The following is a 15267-nucleotide window of genomic DNA, read 5'->3' on the forward strand; positions in this document are numbered from 1 at the left end:
CGATGTGGTCAGCCGGCAGCATGGCGTGGTAGTGGTCCCACCAGAGGCGGGCAGAACCACGCAGCTGCTGGGCTGCAAACCGTGCCTTGTTGTCATCGGTGCAAGGCGTAGTGAGAAGCTCGAACTTGGATTCCAGAATGTGAATCCATGCATCAGCATCGAGAGGATCCTCAGTCTTGTGGAAGAGCGGGGGCTGGGTCCCTAAGAAATCCTCATAACGAGCAATCTGGGGCTGCTGATGACCCCTTCCTCCCTGAGGCTGGTGTTGCTGCCCTTGGACGATGTGTCGCAAGAGCTCTGTCTGTGCAGCCAAGATCGCCTCTAGCGAAGGCGGGGGAGGCGGTGGTGGCGGAGGTGCTCGATTATCCTCGCTACCACTTGGGATCGAGCTTAAGCGCGCAGTGCGCACCATCTGCAAGAGGGTATCTTTCCATTAGTCACATAATTCGAAAGCTTGCTTAAAAACAAGGAAAAATTATGTGCGGGATCATAAACATAAATCTTGCGGATCCTGAGAAAAACAACAATAAGATCCTTTTGTTGAGTAGGTGCATATCTCTTCTTCTGTATGCACATTGTTTCTCATCTTTGGTCAGTAGTTAGCACATTTCATATGCCACAACTTTTGTATTACGCTCACTGACCAAAACATAAGATAAAGAGATCGAAAAGTGAGCTGAGTGAGTCGTTGTCCGGCTGTTTTTCAGCAATCTGAGCGGTGAAGTTTTGGCTTCTAACACGAGTTTAACAGATCGAAAGGAGCTGAAATTTTACGAGCGATTAGAACACAAGTTTTTGCACAGCTTTGGTATTTAAAAATCAGTTCAAAAGTGAGTGGAGATAGGGTTAAAACTGAGACCAAACAGCAACTATATTTCTGCCAAGTTTTCGGTTACATCGCCAGTCATGACAAAAGCATGTCCATGCATACATAACAAGTCTATGGCAGCAAGGGTACTCAACTCGAGGCTAACCTATTACATCGCCATCCAAAATATAGGTTGCCGAGGAGTAACAACAGAAGACCAACTCGCTACAACAAAAACCTAGAAGTCATCTAAGTTGCCCACGGAGGAAGCGCTGTGCACCGGAGAAGGGGCGTCACCAACTCGGGGCGGAGACTGAACGCCCTCGAAGTCCATGCTCGAGACACCCTCGATCTCCTCGGGGTCTTCCTCCTCCTCCTCCTCCATCGGGTCATTCTCCCCCTGCTGCTCCTGCGCATGGATGGCATTGAGCTCGGCGTGGTGCTCATCCAAGTGCGCATTAGCAACAGCTAGCTCCATCTCAACCTCTAGCTTCTCCTCTGCAAGCAATACCATATCGTGCTCCATATCTGTCACCTCCTCCTCTAGCTCGGTGATCCGGGTCTCCATGTCAGAGATCCGTATACCCCTCTGGATGAGCTGGTACGACTGTTCCACCAAATCTTTCTTGGTGGTATTGAGATGCTCCTGGGTGTCCACAGCTATCCGAGCCAAGACAGCCATAGCTCTCCCCTGGAGCTCGACCAGTCGGTACAACGCATTCATACAACGCGTTGCGGTGGAGAGGGTGACCTGCGGGTGTGAGGTGACCAACACCTCCATGTTGTTCACCCTATCAAGCCAGTCTGCGTCCAGCCTGTCCCTAGCGGGGAACAAGCCAATCGGATCCAAAAGGACCTCGAAAGGGTGTAGTCTGCAGAACTGAGTGAGGGCCTGCAGGGCAGCGGACTCCCAAGTATCCTCGAGGGTATGACCATATGTCAAAACCTCAAGCTGGGGCCACTGTGGCTGCACTGGGGGTGGAGGTACGACCACACGCACGCTGCACCTTTGCACCCCGTGCTCCAGGTACTCGCGTCCCGCGTAAAGAGGCGGCGACTGGTACCCAAACCACCTCAAGGTGTCCCACAAGATAGCGGGAAAACCCTCGAAGTGTAGGCATGTGGAGTGGGAGGTGCCATCCGTGCCACGCATCACGTGCCCAGGAGCGGCCATCTGGAACCAAGGAGTGATAAAAGAAACGTGAGATTAAAACTCAGGATGAAAACAGATTCTGGTAGGCTAGAGAAAAAGCTCATAACTCAACAAGTACTCATCCAAAAATTCCCAAATTTTACCAACATTCCCTTCTGATAATTGGTAACAAGTTTGATATTCATAAGTGGAGTGAAAACAGATCCTAACAGGGTGATATACTCAGATCTTTGGCAGGTGGCACATGATGGAATTTTCAGGGACAGTGTGGCAATAAACTGAGCATAACTCCCAAACCAGAGATATAAATAAGCTGAATATTTACCACAAGGTTCTTCAAACAGTGCTCTACAGCTTTTCTTAAGCAGTGCCTAGCAGAAAATGTCCTTAAGGGAGTCGAAACAGGAAGACTATAACAGGTGCACAAACTGTATTTCCAGGAAATAAGGAGTTACAATTTTTTTGTCATTGCTTGCAATTCCTTTGGGAAAAATTACCAAATTTTACCAGTGGCATGATAAAACGTTTTTACACACTTTTCTTATATAAAGTTTCTGTAGATAACACATGGAAACAACCCAAAAGATTTTTATAAGACACCATGCTGAAAAGGGCAGCTAGAAAATCCTTAACGCGGAAAAAAAAAAAAACTTAAAACACATGAGCAAGGTCGATTTAAAGGTTCGGTTTCATGGATTTTAGTTCATGATGCATGCACGACCTACATCGTCCTCTCAACCAAAATAATTGCCAAAAATTGGACTTACGTGATTAGTGCCGGTGGCAAGGCAACAATTACATCGCTCCCTATAGTATCTAGTCGGGTTTCTAATATCGTTTTCCTACGCGAACGTGGTTAGTGTACCTGCAGAAAAACACAATACCACATGAACCTTTCGTGCCAGCACTCACGAAAGCGTCCCCATTCATTACCATTCACTATAGAAATGGCACCCATGCGTTTAACGCTGCATGGACAGCGCAACAACCGTGAAAATAGGCCCCTTTGAATAGGACCATATATCCCTTCGCATACTCGTGATGCGGAATCATGCGCACGTATCATAAACGTGGGCGAACAACCGTGATGATAGGCTCGTTGGAATCGAACCATACCACCCTTCGCATGAATCATCATACGGAACCTTACGCACGTATAATAAACGTGGGCGAAAACAACCGCGATGATAGGTTCTTTTGAATAGAACTTCCTATCACCCCTCGCATACTCACGATGCGAAACTCTGCGCACGTATAATACACGTGGGCAAAAGTGCTGGAAGTCAGTAAAATAACCAATAGCTAATAGCCACCTTAAATAACCCAAAAATTCCCCTAGGGCTTCTCGTACTAAGTTCATCCTTAACGATCGTACGAAATTTTCAAACTAATTTCTTGCAAGTTTTATTTTAGAAAAGATATTTAAGGTCTGTTGTTTTCTCTGTCATGCTTTCAAGCTCTGGTACCAGCTGTGGCGGAACCGCCTAAATTAACTTGGCTAAAGCACACTTAAGTCGCCTAAACGCGATCATGTACTTTAAACAAGTCAACTTGGTCGTCCGTCGGATTTCCTCCGATAAAACCACGTAACGCAGGATCGAGAAAGCAAAACTCACACGATGGTGAGTGGTTACAGAGATTACAACAGTCCACCCAGATTAAACAAAGTGCATCGATTTATTACAACATAAAGTTCAGAAATTCAAACATAGTTTGTAGAGTGTTCAAGCAGCGGAAATAAAACGCACGGAAACTAAACGTCGATGCACGATATCATGAAGAAGCCGATCATGACATCACTGACCCCTGTCCTCGCCGTCCGAGGAGGGATCCCACTCGACCGTCCAACCCGGAGGGAGCTGGGTAGACCAAGCAGAACTAGCAGCGAACTCAGGAACATCATCCTCACCTGAAAAGAGGTGCCACAACAAGGCTGAGCAACTATGCTCAACAAGACTTAACCGACCTGTGGTACTAATCCACTAACACCTAGACATGCAAGCTTTTTGGCTCTGGGTTTTGTTTTGCCAAAAACGACTAGTGTAGGTCCTTACTTTCAACATTTTAGCCACCAGTTCTACTGTTGTTCATCATTCTAAGTTAGCAGCTATACTAAACAAGCATAGTTTTCCAAGCAATTAATAACAAGTAACAATATTATATCATCATCATCTTTCATTCTTACTCAGTGTAGCATAGCGATCAAGTAGTCCCACACTGTGAGAGGCAGACGAATCGATTCGAATTTATTAACCATGCATGGCGAACCTAATCCCACGACATCCGCGCACCACGAAGGGTCGCTTCACTTGTCAGCCGTCCCCATCGATCCCTAGGTACGTGTCAGGTCCAAACTTCCTTTGGCATGCAATGCTCCACAGTCCCGGTCTCTACCATACTATGACCGCCATTGCACCCACATGATGCACCATGGGAACGACGTTCCAAGGACAGCAGGGGTATAAGCCACGTCCCAGTTCAATCAGGTACTAGGCTTCCCCATCCCATACTAGGTATGAGATTAGTACTTTCAAACACTTGATCACGAACACCATCACCTTTCGACCTTAGTCCAATTTCAAGTAGACAGACGGGGCAAACCACCGAGTACCAACATAAGCCCAGCCCCGTCCATCATCCTTATAGTTGCAACGAAAAGAAAATCATTCAACTCCTATAACTCGCGAGTGACAGGAAATCACTCGACTTTTACCGAGTCCTATTTAGCATTGCAACTACTCGACTTCTTATACTAGTGTTCAGATCAAGGGGCACTGTATTCATGCATCTATGGTTTCAATCAATTCCTATAAACGTAAATGCATAATCAAAACAACCAATATGTTGCAAGTATTTAAACATAGGAATTTATGCTCCGGGGCTTGCCTTCACACTCGGAGTTAGCGAACTGGTCCTCGGCTTGCTCTAGCACGGGCTCGACTTCGGCGTGGTGTAGATCCGCTACAGCTTCCTCTTCGGGCGTCGGGTGCAGCTCGTATGTACCGTCGGCGATGTTAACTTCTACATGAAATGCAGGTGCAAATGATTCAACATGCAAAACCAAGAGTCTGAAAGGCATTTCATATATTATTCCTTTTTATCTTTCTCTAAAAAGGAAAGAGGTTTTCATTAACTTTCAAACCAAGTCTCATAATTATCCTGTGAACTACACCTCATTCCTGAATTATTCCAAGTGGTTTCATATTTTTATCATCTCTGGATTTATCATTATGCAAAAAGAAAAATCTACCCGTAGATTTCAATTAATAAACTAAAACAGTAACTTAAATGTCTAAGCTAGGCTCTAAACCATTTTTCTAAGCTTTTATTCTCTGAAACAAACACTTGAGAGTTGGATTTACCTTTTTAGCATTTTTCTGTGATTTGCTATGATTTAAACTAGCTTAAACAAGGATTAAATCATATAACATTAATTCTAACAGAGACATGTGTAAACTTATTTTTATACGAAACTACACAGAATATTGAGTCTAACAAAATTTATCTTGCATTTTTAGCATTTTTCTACACTTTTCTATGCCTTTTTAAACTTTCAGCCTTTTTAGATCTAGAAAAAAAAAGAAAACCGAGGAAATCTTCAAATCTAGCCCTCCAGTCTATGGGTTAAATGCGTAGAGGCCCCTGGATCTTGCGCCTACACCCCTGGACAAAAACCCACCTCAAACATAAATCCCACGATTTTCCCCATAACCCCCTGACTTTCTTTTCCACTCGCAACTAGACCCCTGGCCTTCTTCTTCCTCTGGAACAGAACGCACAGCACAGCAAAACAGACAGGCTTGGCCGGCGTTCGGGCTTGGGCCAGCGGCGGTAGGGGGAGGGCAGCGGGGCGGCTTGGGGGCGAGGAGGGGCTGCGCAGCAGGGCCAACGGCTCCCAGGAGCAGGTCCAGAGACGCGGATCGGGGCGGCGCAGAAGGGGCTCCGCGGGCGGCGAGGAACGCCGTCGACATGAGCGGAACGAGCGCGGAAAGTTGACCCCAGAGGAAATCGAGCGCGAGCATGATGATCAGTGTCTTACCGCGGTTCCGTTTGAGTGGTTGGTTGACGACGAGGATGACTGGAAGATGGTGTTCCGCGGTGAGGCAGTGGGGGTGGCGGGTGGAGTTCCTGGAGTTGGGGAAAGTGGGATTCCGGGCGATGGGGTGGATGGCAGGCGACGAGGAGTGTCCGAGGGTGTGGCTGAGGAAGTGGAGGAGCCTCAGGCGTGGGCTATTAGACAGAGGCGGAGGGAGCTGGCCAGATTTCGTCTGGGAACGGGAACCTCTCGAGCTGCCGGTTTGGGGCAAGAACTTTCTGTTGGAGGGCACGGGGGCTTGGAAAGGAGGCAGGAGACTGGAGGAGGGTGGTTTGGAGGATGGGGCGCTAGTACACTGCTGCGGGGTGGACCGGCCACGGCGGGCGCCATTGGCGGACATGGGAGGTGACTTGGCGGGTGCACTTGCAGGCGGGCGCTGCAGGCGAAGCAGGCATGCACGGGTGAACGGCTCCATCAGGGCGCTGCAGGCGAGGCCGAGGAGCTGTGGCGTCTTGTCTCGGGCGTGCGTTGGTGGGCACGGCGGCGGTGGCATGCCAGAGCGTCGCAGGGCGCGGCCGGCGAGGGGAGCGCGGCGCACGCGTGCTCGGCGTGAGCTCTGGTGCGGGATTTGCGGGATCGGACGATAGGGCAATCTTCGAGCGCGATCTTCTCCAGATTTTTGAACTGCACAACCCCTACTCCCTTTACAAAAGTTGTAGGCCTAGGATCTAAGTTCAATTCTTGTAATTGTCTTGATTTCAAATTCGAAGCCGAAATGAAGATAAAACGCTTCAAAGTTTGGCAAGATCCGAAAGTTTCAGACTTGAACACTTCAGCCATTTTTGACAGTGTTGACCATTTTAGCTGCGTTTGACCTCGTTTTTAAAAACCTTCTGTGCAGATTTTGGCCTATGCTCAAAAATAAAAGTTGTTAAGGACTCGTAGCACTAAAACTTTCATAAAAGGTTTGTCATTAGCATACATTCGAAAATGTGAGAAAAAGGGCTCCAAAGTTCTGACTTTATTTTATCTGCACCTTTCGGCCCAGATTTGTAATTCAATATTTTGACCCTTTTCTGATCAGTTTCAAGCAAAAAGCTAATTACAAAAGTTGTTAGAATTTGTGAGTTATACAACTCTTAGTTAGGCATATTTTTAAGTTTTTGAGCAAAAAAATTGAGTTATGGCTTGAACACGTGTTTAGCTTGTGAGGGGCAAAAGGGGTCATTTTACTTGGGTGCAAGGCTGTTCATTGGTTCCATTAAGCTCTAATGACTTCACTTAAGCTCAAAGAAGGTAAATTTTAGCTCGTTTGCTACAGAAACCTCTCTCATCAGAGCTCCTAGCATTTTTTGAGAATCATGTGGAGCAAAGATTTAAGAGTTCTGTCAAACATTTTGAGTATATGAGACTGACGATATTCCAGGACTAGCAAAGATACGTACACACGAACGTAACAAGTCGAGTGAAAGTAGACAAGCAGTATTCACCATCTACTAGCTCATCATGCAGGATGCGCATACGCTGTCGTGTCCGACGACCCATCTTTAATCTTGACACTGTGTGAAGCGACAAAGTGTGTAGCGGAAAGAGGAAGCAAAACAATCATGCACGAAGGCGACCAATGGTACCAATGCCATCAAGAGCATCGTGGAAATCTCTTCAGCTGGGCGTGATCCACGACGAGACCAAAAATCCAGACAGGTAATACTCCTAGGCCTTGTTTAGTTGGCGAATTTGGGAGGTGCCAAATTACTGTTACAGCACTGTAGCACACTGTAGCGTTTCGTTTGTATTTGTGAATTATTGTCCAAATATTGACTAATTAGGCTCAAAAGATTCGTCTCGCAAAGTACAACAAAACTGTGCAATTACTTTTTAATTTCATCTACATTTAGTACTCCATGCATGTACCGCAAGTTTGATGTGATGGGGAATCTTCTTTTTGCATAGTGTCAAAGTTGGAAGTTGGGAGTAACTAAACATGGCCCTACATATCTGCAACATCTGATGGGCACGGAATTGGCAGTACATGAGCCATGGTCCATGGACAGCCTGTTTGGTGACAAACGGCTGTAGACTGGAAAGCTCCGCTTTGGTCACGTCTTTGCGCATCAATCTCCAAAAGGAGCAAACCAACAAATGTGCCACATCATCCACCAAAGAAAAACCATCTGGATAGATGGGAATGGGACCTGCGAATTAACCTCCCTGCTTATAATCACCTCCATGTCTGCTATATGCAGTGAATCGATCGTCGATTGGCGACTAAGAGCTGATTAGTCCCACGTGTCATTGGCACTGACATCACACGTAATCACGACGTAATATCCTTCTGATCAGTCATCAGTGCCTGCTGGGGACCAGTTGCAGACCACCATGTGCTTTGGGCACACGTCAGGGTGAAAGGAGCAGCTGATGACCAGCAGTACATACCGGCTCATCACATTGGTATTGGTTAGCTGTTCTTCTCTAACATCTAATGCTGCAAACTACTGCTATACACACACACATGATGCATCAACATGTTAACTCACTTCCCCTACACACCTCAAACAACGCAAAAGGAGAAAAAAGAGACCCCTTGTCTTTCTTATTTCTCAAGGCTTACAAGAAGCATTTTGCATTGATCGACAGTGAAGCTATTCTCTCTCTCTCTTTGTCTCACACACACACAGCATATGTACTTAACTGTTTGTCCACGCACACTTGGTGACCACACATACTGAAAGGCTGTTGAGCCAGCTAATAAGGTTCTACTCCATATTACTGGACTGGAGCTCCTGCTCCACCCCTATATATTAGGACCGGGAAGAACTGCTCCACCACTAGCTACTTACCATCTATATATATCTACAAATCCAACAGCAAAATATACACACGCATATATCCATATTTTCCGGCAACAAGTTAAGCAGAGCAGCACAGCAGCAGCTTGCAGCTGTCGGCTAGCCCGCCGCGTCGTCGTCGATCTCGGCCGCCATGACGACGTACCGGGTGTGCTGCTTCCTGCGGCGGTTCCGGGCGGCGTCGAACGAGCCGTCGGAGGCGGTCAGGGACGTGTTCCAGGCGTACACCGACGGGGCCGGCGTGGTCCGGGAGGAGGCGCTGCGGAGGTTCATGCGGGAGGTGCAGGGGGAGACGACCGACGCCGGCGCCGAGGCGGCGGCCAGGGAGGTGATGGCGTTCGCGGCGGAGCAGAGGCTGCTCAAGAAGGGCGGCCTCACCGCCGAGGGCTTCCACCGCTGGCTCTGCCACAACGCCAACGCCGCCCTCGACCCGCGCAGAGGGGTAATTCCTTTTTCTGCAGCTTATTACCCTCTTCTGTTCTGTTCATGCACCTTTATTTTTTTTTACTCAAATCTTTTACTGCTCTTCGATCTCTCTATCTCTCTACATCTCTAAACCATAAATCTTACACATGCAGCTCTAAATTTCCAATTCGATCTAGTATGTTATCTTGCGGCTCAATTCTCAATACAGTGCATACCATCATCATATCTGTATGGACATCGCAGTCTCGCAGAGTTGAACATCACCATGCAAATACGACGACAGCTAGCTCCCCTTTCTGCAACTGCGCATGTAGTCATGCACGCATATCGGCATATGGGTGAAACTGAAAGAATTAAGATTTATTTTTCTGGACACATGAACGAACAATAATAATAGCCAGTAGACGGAGATATTTATTTCACTTAAGGATAGGGGCTTACTTGTAAAGACAAAACGCTGGCTGTCAGGTCCACGGTACAGTTCATAATTGTGACCTGTGCTATGGATGAACAGTTTAGGCCCATGTGCTCTGTCCCTCCAGCATAGCATCACAATTGCACTACACCTACATATACGACGGACCACGTCACTTTCGTTAACTGCTGGGCACATTTGTCATGCCCCCATCTGTAGGTTAGTGTACTGCACCAAGATTAAGATTAAAATCCCTGAAGAATTCACTCCTCTCCTGTGTTTTTCTTTTTTGATCTATCCCGGTCGGAACTAGGTAGTAGGTAAGTTGGCAACAATCACTTGACAGTCAAGTTATACAAAACTGCTGACAATCTTGTGGTTGATGCTGATGTAAAAGAAGAATCCGTGTGCCATTTTTCATGTGGAGATTTCAGTGTCATTCAGGTATCATTAGCCTTCAAAATGCAACTTCCACATCCATTTGCAATGTAACGTATTTGCAAAACATATAGTAGAACGAAGTATGTCATGATATTTTGGGGGGGGGGGGGGGGGGGGAAACTAAAAAACAATTGGAAGCATGCTATATACGTCGTCATGAGAAAAATTTGCCAATCAGAGGGGTAAATGTTTTCCTTTTTGAAAAAAGGTAGAAGGTTTCGATGACAACGCAGACAAAATGTTACAGTTTTAAGTTTCGCGAAAGAAAGTGGTTTTAGAATATCAATGATTATAAGCTTCAAAAGTACCATGTTTCTTAAAAAAATGGATTGAAGACATTAAATTTAAAAAAAGGTAACTCGTAGCAAGCCCCGAAAGCTAATAGTGCAATACTAGTTAGTGTAACCAAATTTCACCATTGCGGGCAGTTCTACAGTTTTAGTACGATTTTGCGAGGGGTACTTTGATTATGTGTTGCACTGACAAAAAAGTGGCAAAAACGGAATCCTTCCCGTGTATCAACTCTTTAAAGTCCGGGAATCAGGATAATGACCCACCCTAGCGCAATCAACACATGCATGCAGTCCATAGATGTTGAGTTCTTGAAAAATCATAGTGGGTATCCAGAAAGTAATCCCACTTGTAACTGTATCACAGATGGTAACAATCAGATTCATTCTCATCTCTCCGTCACAAAATGCGAGTCGATGAAGTAGTGTTTTCTCTAGATGATCAAAGAACTGGACATCTATGGGATTGAGATGCACATTAATTTATACTAGCTATATCTAGCATATAGCACTTGGAGACGAAGCTCACACACTTGGTTCAGTTTTGTTTGGAGCTAGTGATGGTGCTTAGCTGCTAAGGCCGGTGAGATTATATGCTTCTAAAAAGCTGCTACCCACCCACCTGAAAAACGACAAGGACGGTATTTTTTTTAAAAAAAAAACCCGGTGTCACCTAGAGGAAGCTAAAGCCCAATATGGTGAGATGATCAACAAGAACAAATGGTGAAGCATGATTCTTGGATTTATCGGTTGGAATTACTCGCTCCATCTCCATGTTGTACCTTACCAAACACCACCGGTGCAAGTGCAACGATGTCAACCCCACCGTTGTTTTTGGTCGATTGTTCTTGTCCTTCGGCCACTTCGCGCGACAAGCCGGTCCTAGCACTTCCTAGTGCTAGACTTGCAGGCCGGAAGGCCCCGCCTCGGCCTCGACGCCGGAGCCACCACTCCCACTCCCAACGGCCACCGCCACCTTGTCCCCGGCCGCATCATCAGTAGCCGGCTACCCCACCTGAGCCCCGGCCACAAATCCCTCTTTGCACGCCTTTAATTTAAGCTCACCGTAGTGACGCCCTCGCTTCAATTCTGCCACCATTTCCAGTGTTGCCGGAGGGATCAGATCAGTACTGGAATTGTAACTCCAACTGCCCCGGCGAGCTCTCTCAGCGTGCCATGTTCATTATCTCCTCCCGGTAGTGGATTTGGTCGTGCACGTGACGGTCGCAAGCTCATACGGAGTAGCTATCAATTGTAGTTGGGAGTTTCTTTTTTGTTTCTTCCTTTGTATTGTTCTGTCCATTTTAGTCATATTTTACATAAACACATGCATCCACGTGAGCATGTATTTGTTTTGGAAAAAAAAAACATAATTTACCATTTCCTCCGAGCCGATTTTGCTCAAGATGGAATGAATAGTGCAGGTTTACCAGGACATGGGCTCGCCGCTGTCCCACTACTTCATCTACACGGGCCACAACTCGTACCTGACGGGGAACCAGCTGAGCAGCGGCTGCAGCGAGAGGCCCATCGTGAAGGCCCTCCTCGACGGCGTCAGGGTCATCGAGCTCGACCTCTGGCCCAACGCCGCCAAGGACCAGGTCGAGGTCCTCCACGGCAGGTGGGCTAATGCATTTTAGTATAAATGGGCCAAAACCTGGCCCAACAACGTAAGAAAGAAAAGGACTGGGCTTTGTCTCGAATGCCCAAATCAAAAGTTGGCTCAATATGCTACGCTGCCCTGCTGCTGCTCTGACGACGATGAAAAATATGCAGGACATGGACGTCGCCCGTGGAGCTGATCAAGTGCCTGGAGGCCATCAAGGAGCACGCCTTCACGTCATCCCCCTACCCCGTCATCCTCACCCTGGAAGATCACCTCACGCCGGACCTCCAAGCCAAAGTGGCCAAGGTGCCATCTCCCTCCTGTGAACCATGATGTCACATTGCAAACTCTGACGAAGCTTTACTTACTGATGCTTTTGTGCGATCACTGATAACAATGCTTGCAGATGTTAAAGGAGACCTTCGGGGACATGCTGTACATCTCGGAGTCCGAGAACATGGAGGAGTTCCCCTCCCCGGACGAGCTCAAGGGCAAGGTCATCATCTCCACGAAGCCGCCCAAGGAGTACCTCCAGACCAAGAGCCACAAGGAGGAGGCCGCCGCCGACAAGGCCGAGGAGGGCGTCTGGGGTGAGGAGATCTCCGACGACAGGGCCCCCTCCCGGCAGATGTCGGAGCAGTACAGCGGGAAGTACGAGGCGGAGGAGGCCGGCGAGGAGGAGCCGCCGGACGGCGAGGCCGAGAAGAAGGCGCGGCAGGGGGCGGACAACGAGTACAAGCGCCTCATCGCGATCCAGCTCACCCGGAGGAAGCACGACATGGACGAGGACCTCAAGGTCGACCCGGAGAAGGTGACGCGGATGAGCCTGGGAGAGAAGGCGTACGAGAAGGCCATCGTCTCCCACGGGGCTCACATCATCAGGTGAGCTTCGGTTTCAGATGACCTGACTTCGGATTTGACTGCGGATTTTCAGAATCCTTCCCAGGGTCAACGGGCATCACGGATTTGACTGTGGATTTTCAGGTTTACGCAGAGAAACTTGCTGCGGATATTCCCGCGGTCAACGCGCATCACGTCGTCGAATTACAATCCGATGATGGGGTGGAGGTACGGAGCTCAGATGGTTGCAGCAAACATGCAGGTAACTGCACTTCAGTAACTTTGTATGTCAGTATGTGTGTGTTTCTTCAGTAACTTAGCCGTTCCAACTGTATTTGCTATCTCAGTAGGATATGTGGTGTCACATTGTAAATCTGAAGCATACTGAACTGACTGGCATCTTGGAGTTATGTTATGCAGTGTTACTGTTACTGACAAATTTATTTCCCCATGGAAGTGAGTTATTAGACCTTTCTTAGGTTTAGTCACTGCAAACAATGTAATGCGATGAACAAAAAGGATTCCATTATGTCTGAATGAACTGCAAGCTGTGCCGAGCTGATTCCAAGTGTTGGCTATCACGTACTCCTCAGGGCCACGGACGGAAGCTGTGGCTAACCCAAGGGATGTTCCGAGCGAACGGCGGCTGCGGCTACGTGAAGAAGCCCGACATCCTGATGAACAGCGACCCTGACAAACTGTTCGACCCTACAGCCGATTTGCCAGTGAAGACGAGGCTGAAGGTGACGGTGTACATGGGTGACGGCTGGAGGTTCGACTTCCGCAAGACGCATTTCGACAAGTGCTCACCCCCCGACTTCTACGCAAGGGTTAGTCCGTCTGACTGACAGTGCGATGCATTAAGCGATCACCTGACGAGATGAAATCACGAATGGCTGGCTAATCTTGGCTGGAAATGGATGCAGGTGGGGATCGCCGGAGTGGCGGCGGACACGAGGATGGAGCAGACCCGGGTGATGATGGACAGCTGGATCCCGACGTGGGACCACGAGTTCGGGGAGTTCCCGCTGGCGGTGCCGGAGCTGGCGCTGCTCCGGGTGGAGGTGCACGAGTCGGACAACCACCAGAAGGACGACTTCGGCGGGCAAACATGCCTGCCGGTGTGGGAGCTCCGACCGGGGATCCGCTCCGTCAGGCTCTGCGACCACAAGGGCCAGCCGCTGCGATCCGTCAAGCTGCTCATGCGCTTCAAGTTCTTCCCCTCCTCCTCCAAGTAACCTTGCTCCCGCATGAATGTTCAGAGAATTTTTTTTGTTGGTTCGCTGTCTGTGATGCTTTGTGCAGGAATGTGCATCTGTGTGATACGACACGGGGACTGGGAGTGTGATTGTGTTGTGATTATCATTGGTGTGATAAATGGGTTAATAAAAGATCGATCCCGTCATTGAATGTCAGTAACTAGTACTGCTCGTGTTAGTACAGAGGGCGAATGTTATTCAAGGCGGTTGTACCGTGTATCTACTGAAGAAAAAGGTTACTGCTAGTGCTCGACAGGACTGCATGTTCGTCAATGGCGGAACATGGACTGATTACATGGCGCTCACCGCTCGATAGTGTTTAAATTAGTTCACGTGGATCTCTAGTTATATCTTAGGCCCCGTTTAGTAGGGCTTCTCAAAATGCTTCTCCACCGGCTTTTGGTGAAGCCCTACCAAAGGGTCAATTTCAAAACGGCTTCACCACCAAAGTCGAGGAGAAGCCGCAAAACGGCTTACATTATAGAGGAGAAGCCGAAAAAAGTGGCTTCACCGGCTTCTCCTCTCTCTCCAAGCATTAAGTGATCATAAAATTACATATATTGCCATTGAGAAACCGTTTTACCAAACGTTTTGCAAAACAGCTTCAGCTTCACTAAAAAAGCCACTCCACCGAAGAAGCCGAAGCCGAAGTCGTTTTATGAGAAGCCGAAGCTCTACCAAACGGGGCCTTTAGATGCAAGCTTTAGTAAAGATTTTACCCTGCCAGCTCAACTCTCCTGCTAATCGTATGGTCAATAGTTATTCAGGGCAGTTTTAGCGCGTGTTTACCGAAAGAAAGTTTGTATGCACTGGTAGTATCTGAGTATATGACTAGATAAGATGATGCTTTGAAGGAACAGATTGTAAAATAATTTCTTGTGCGAACTTTCTTTGTTTCAAAAAAATAACATATAAATGAAATTCAAAGTCAAGTTCTAACAGGCAGACTCGTACATGACTTGTTCGTTGGGTCAGACATGGCATGCTGCCGTCGCATAAATAAACGCAAAGTCAATCAGATATCGTTAGCGGCCTATACATGGCATGGAAACTTGGTAACCGAGTTGACGACGACGCCTGTGTCTCTCTCGCTCTCTGAATTTGACGGTTCATGGCTACAGTCCATCTCCATCGCCACTGGTAA

The 15267-nt window shown here is 47.8% G+C and overlaps 2 protein-coding genes across 2 annotated transcripts; one reads left to right on the plus strand and one right to left on the minus strand.

Moving 5' to 3' along the window:
- Positions 1 to 2803: 2803 nt before the first annotated feature.
- Positions 2804 to 6550, minus strand: LOC111256674. Its single transcript, XM_022825026.1, has 3 exons — positions 6001 to 6550; positions 4854 to 4982; positions 2804 to 2826 (listed from the first exon to the last, which is right to left on the minus strand). The coding sequence occupies exons 1-3, from the start codon at positions 6548 to 6550 to the stop codon at positions 2804 to 2806; spliced, it is 702 nt and encodes a 233-aa protein (XP_022680761.1).
- A 2206-nt stretch (positions 6551 to 8756) lies between these two features.
- Positions 8757 to 14368, plus strand: LOC101782785 (phosphoinositide phospholipase C 2). Its single transcript, XM_004960312.4, has 7 exons — positions 8757 to 9288; positions 11843 to 12039; positions 12195 to 12330; positions 12431 to 12906; positions 13009 to 13126; positions 13458 to 13694; positions 13791 to 14368. Exons 1-7 carry the CDS (start codon positions 8980 to 8982, stop codon positions 14100 to 14102), a joined length of 1785 nt encoding a protein of 594 aa, XP_004960369.1. The 5' UTR covers positions 8757 to 8979; the 3' UTR covers positions 14103 to 14368.
- The last annotated feature ends 899 nt before the right edge of the window (positions 14369 to 15267 follow it).

This window comes from Setaria italica, chromosome III (assembly GCF_000263155.2).
Source record: "Setaria italica strain Yugu1 chromosome III, Setaria_italica_v2.0, whole genome shotgun sequence".
Lineage (NCBI taxonomy): Eukaryota > Viridiplantae > Streptophyta > Magnoliopsida > Poales > Poaceae > Setaria > Setaria italica.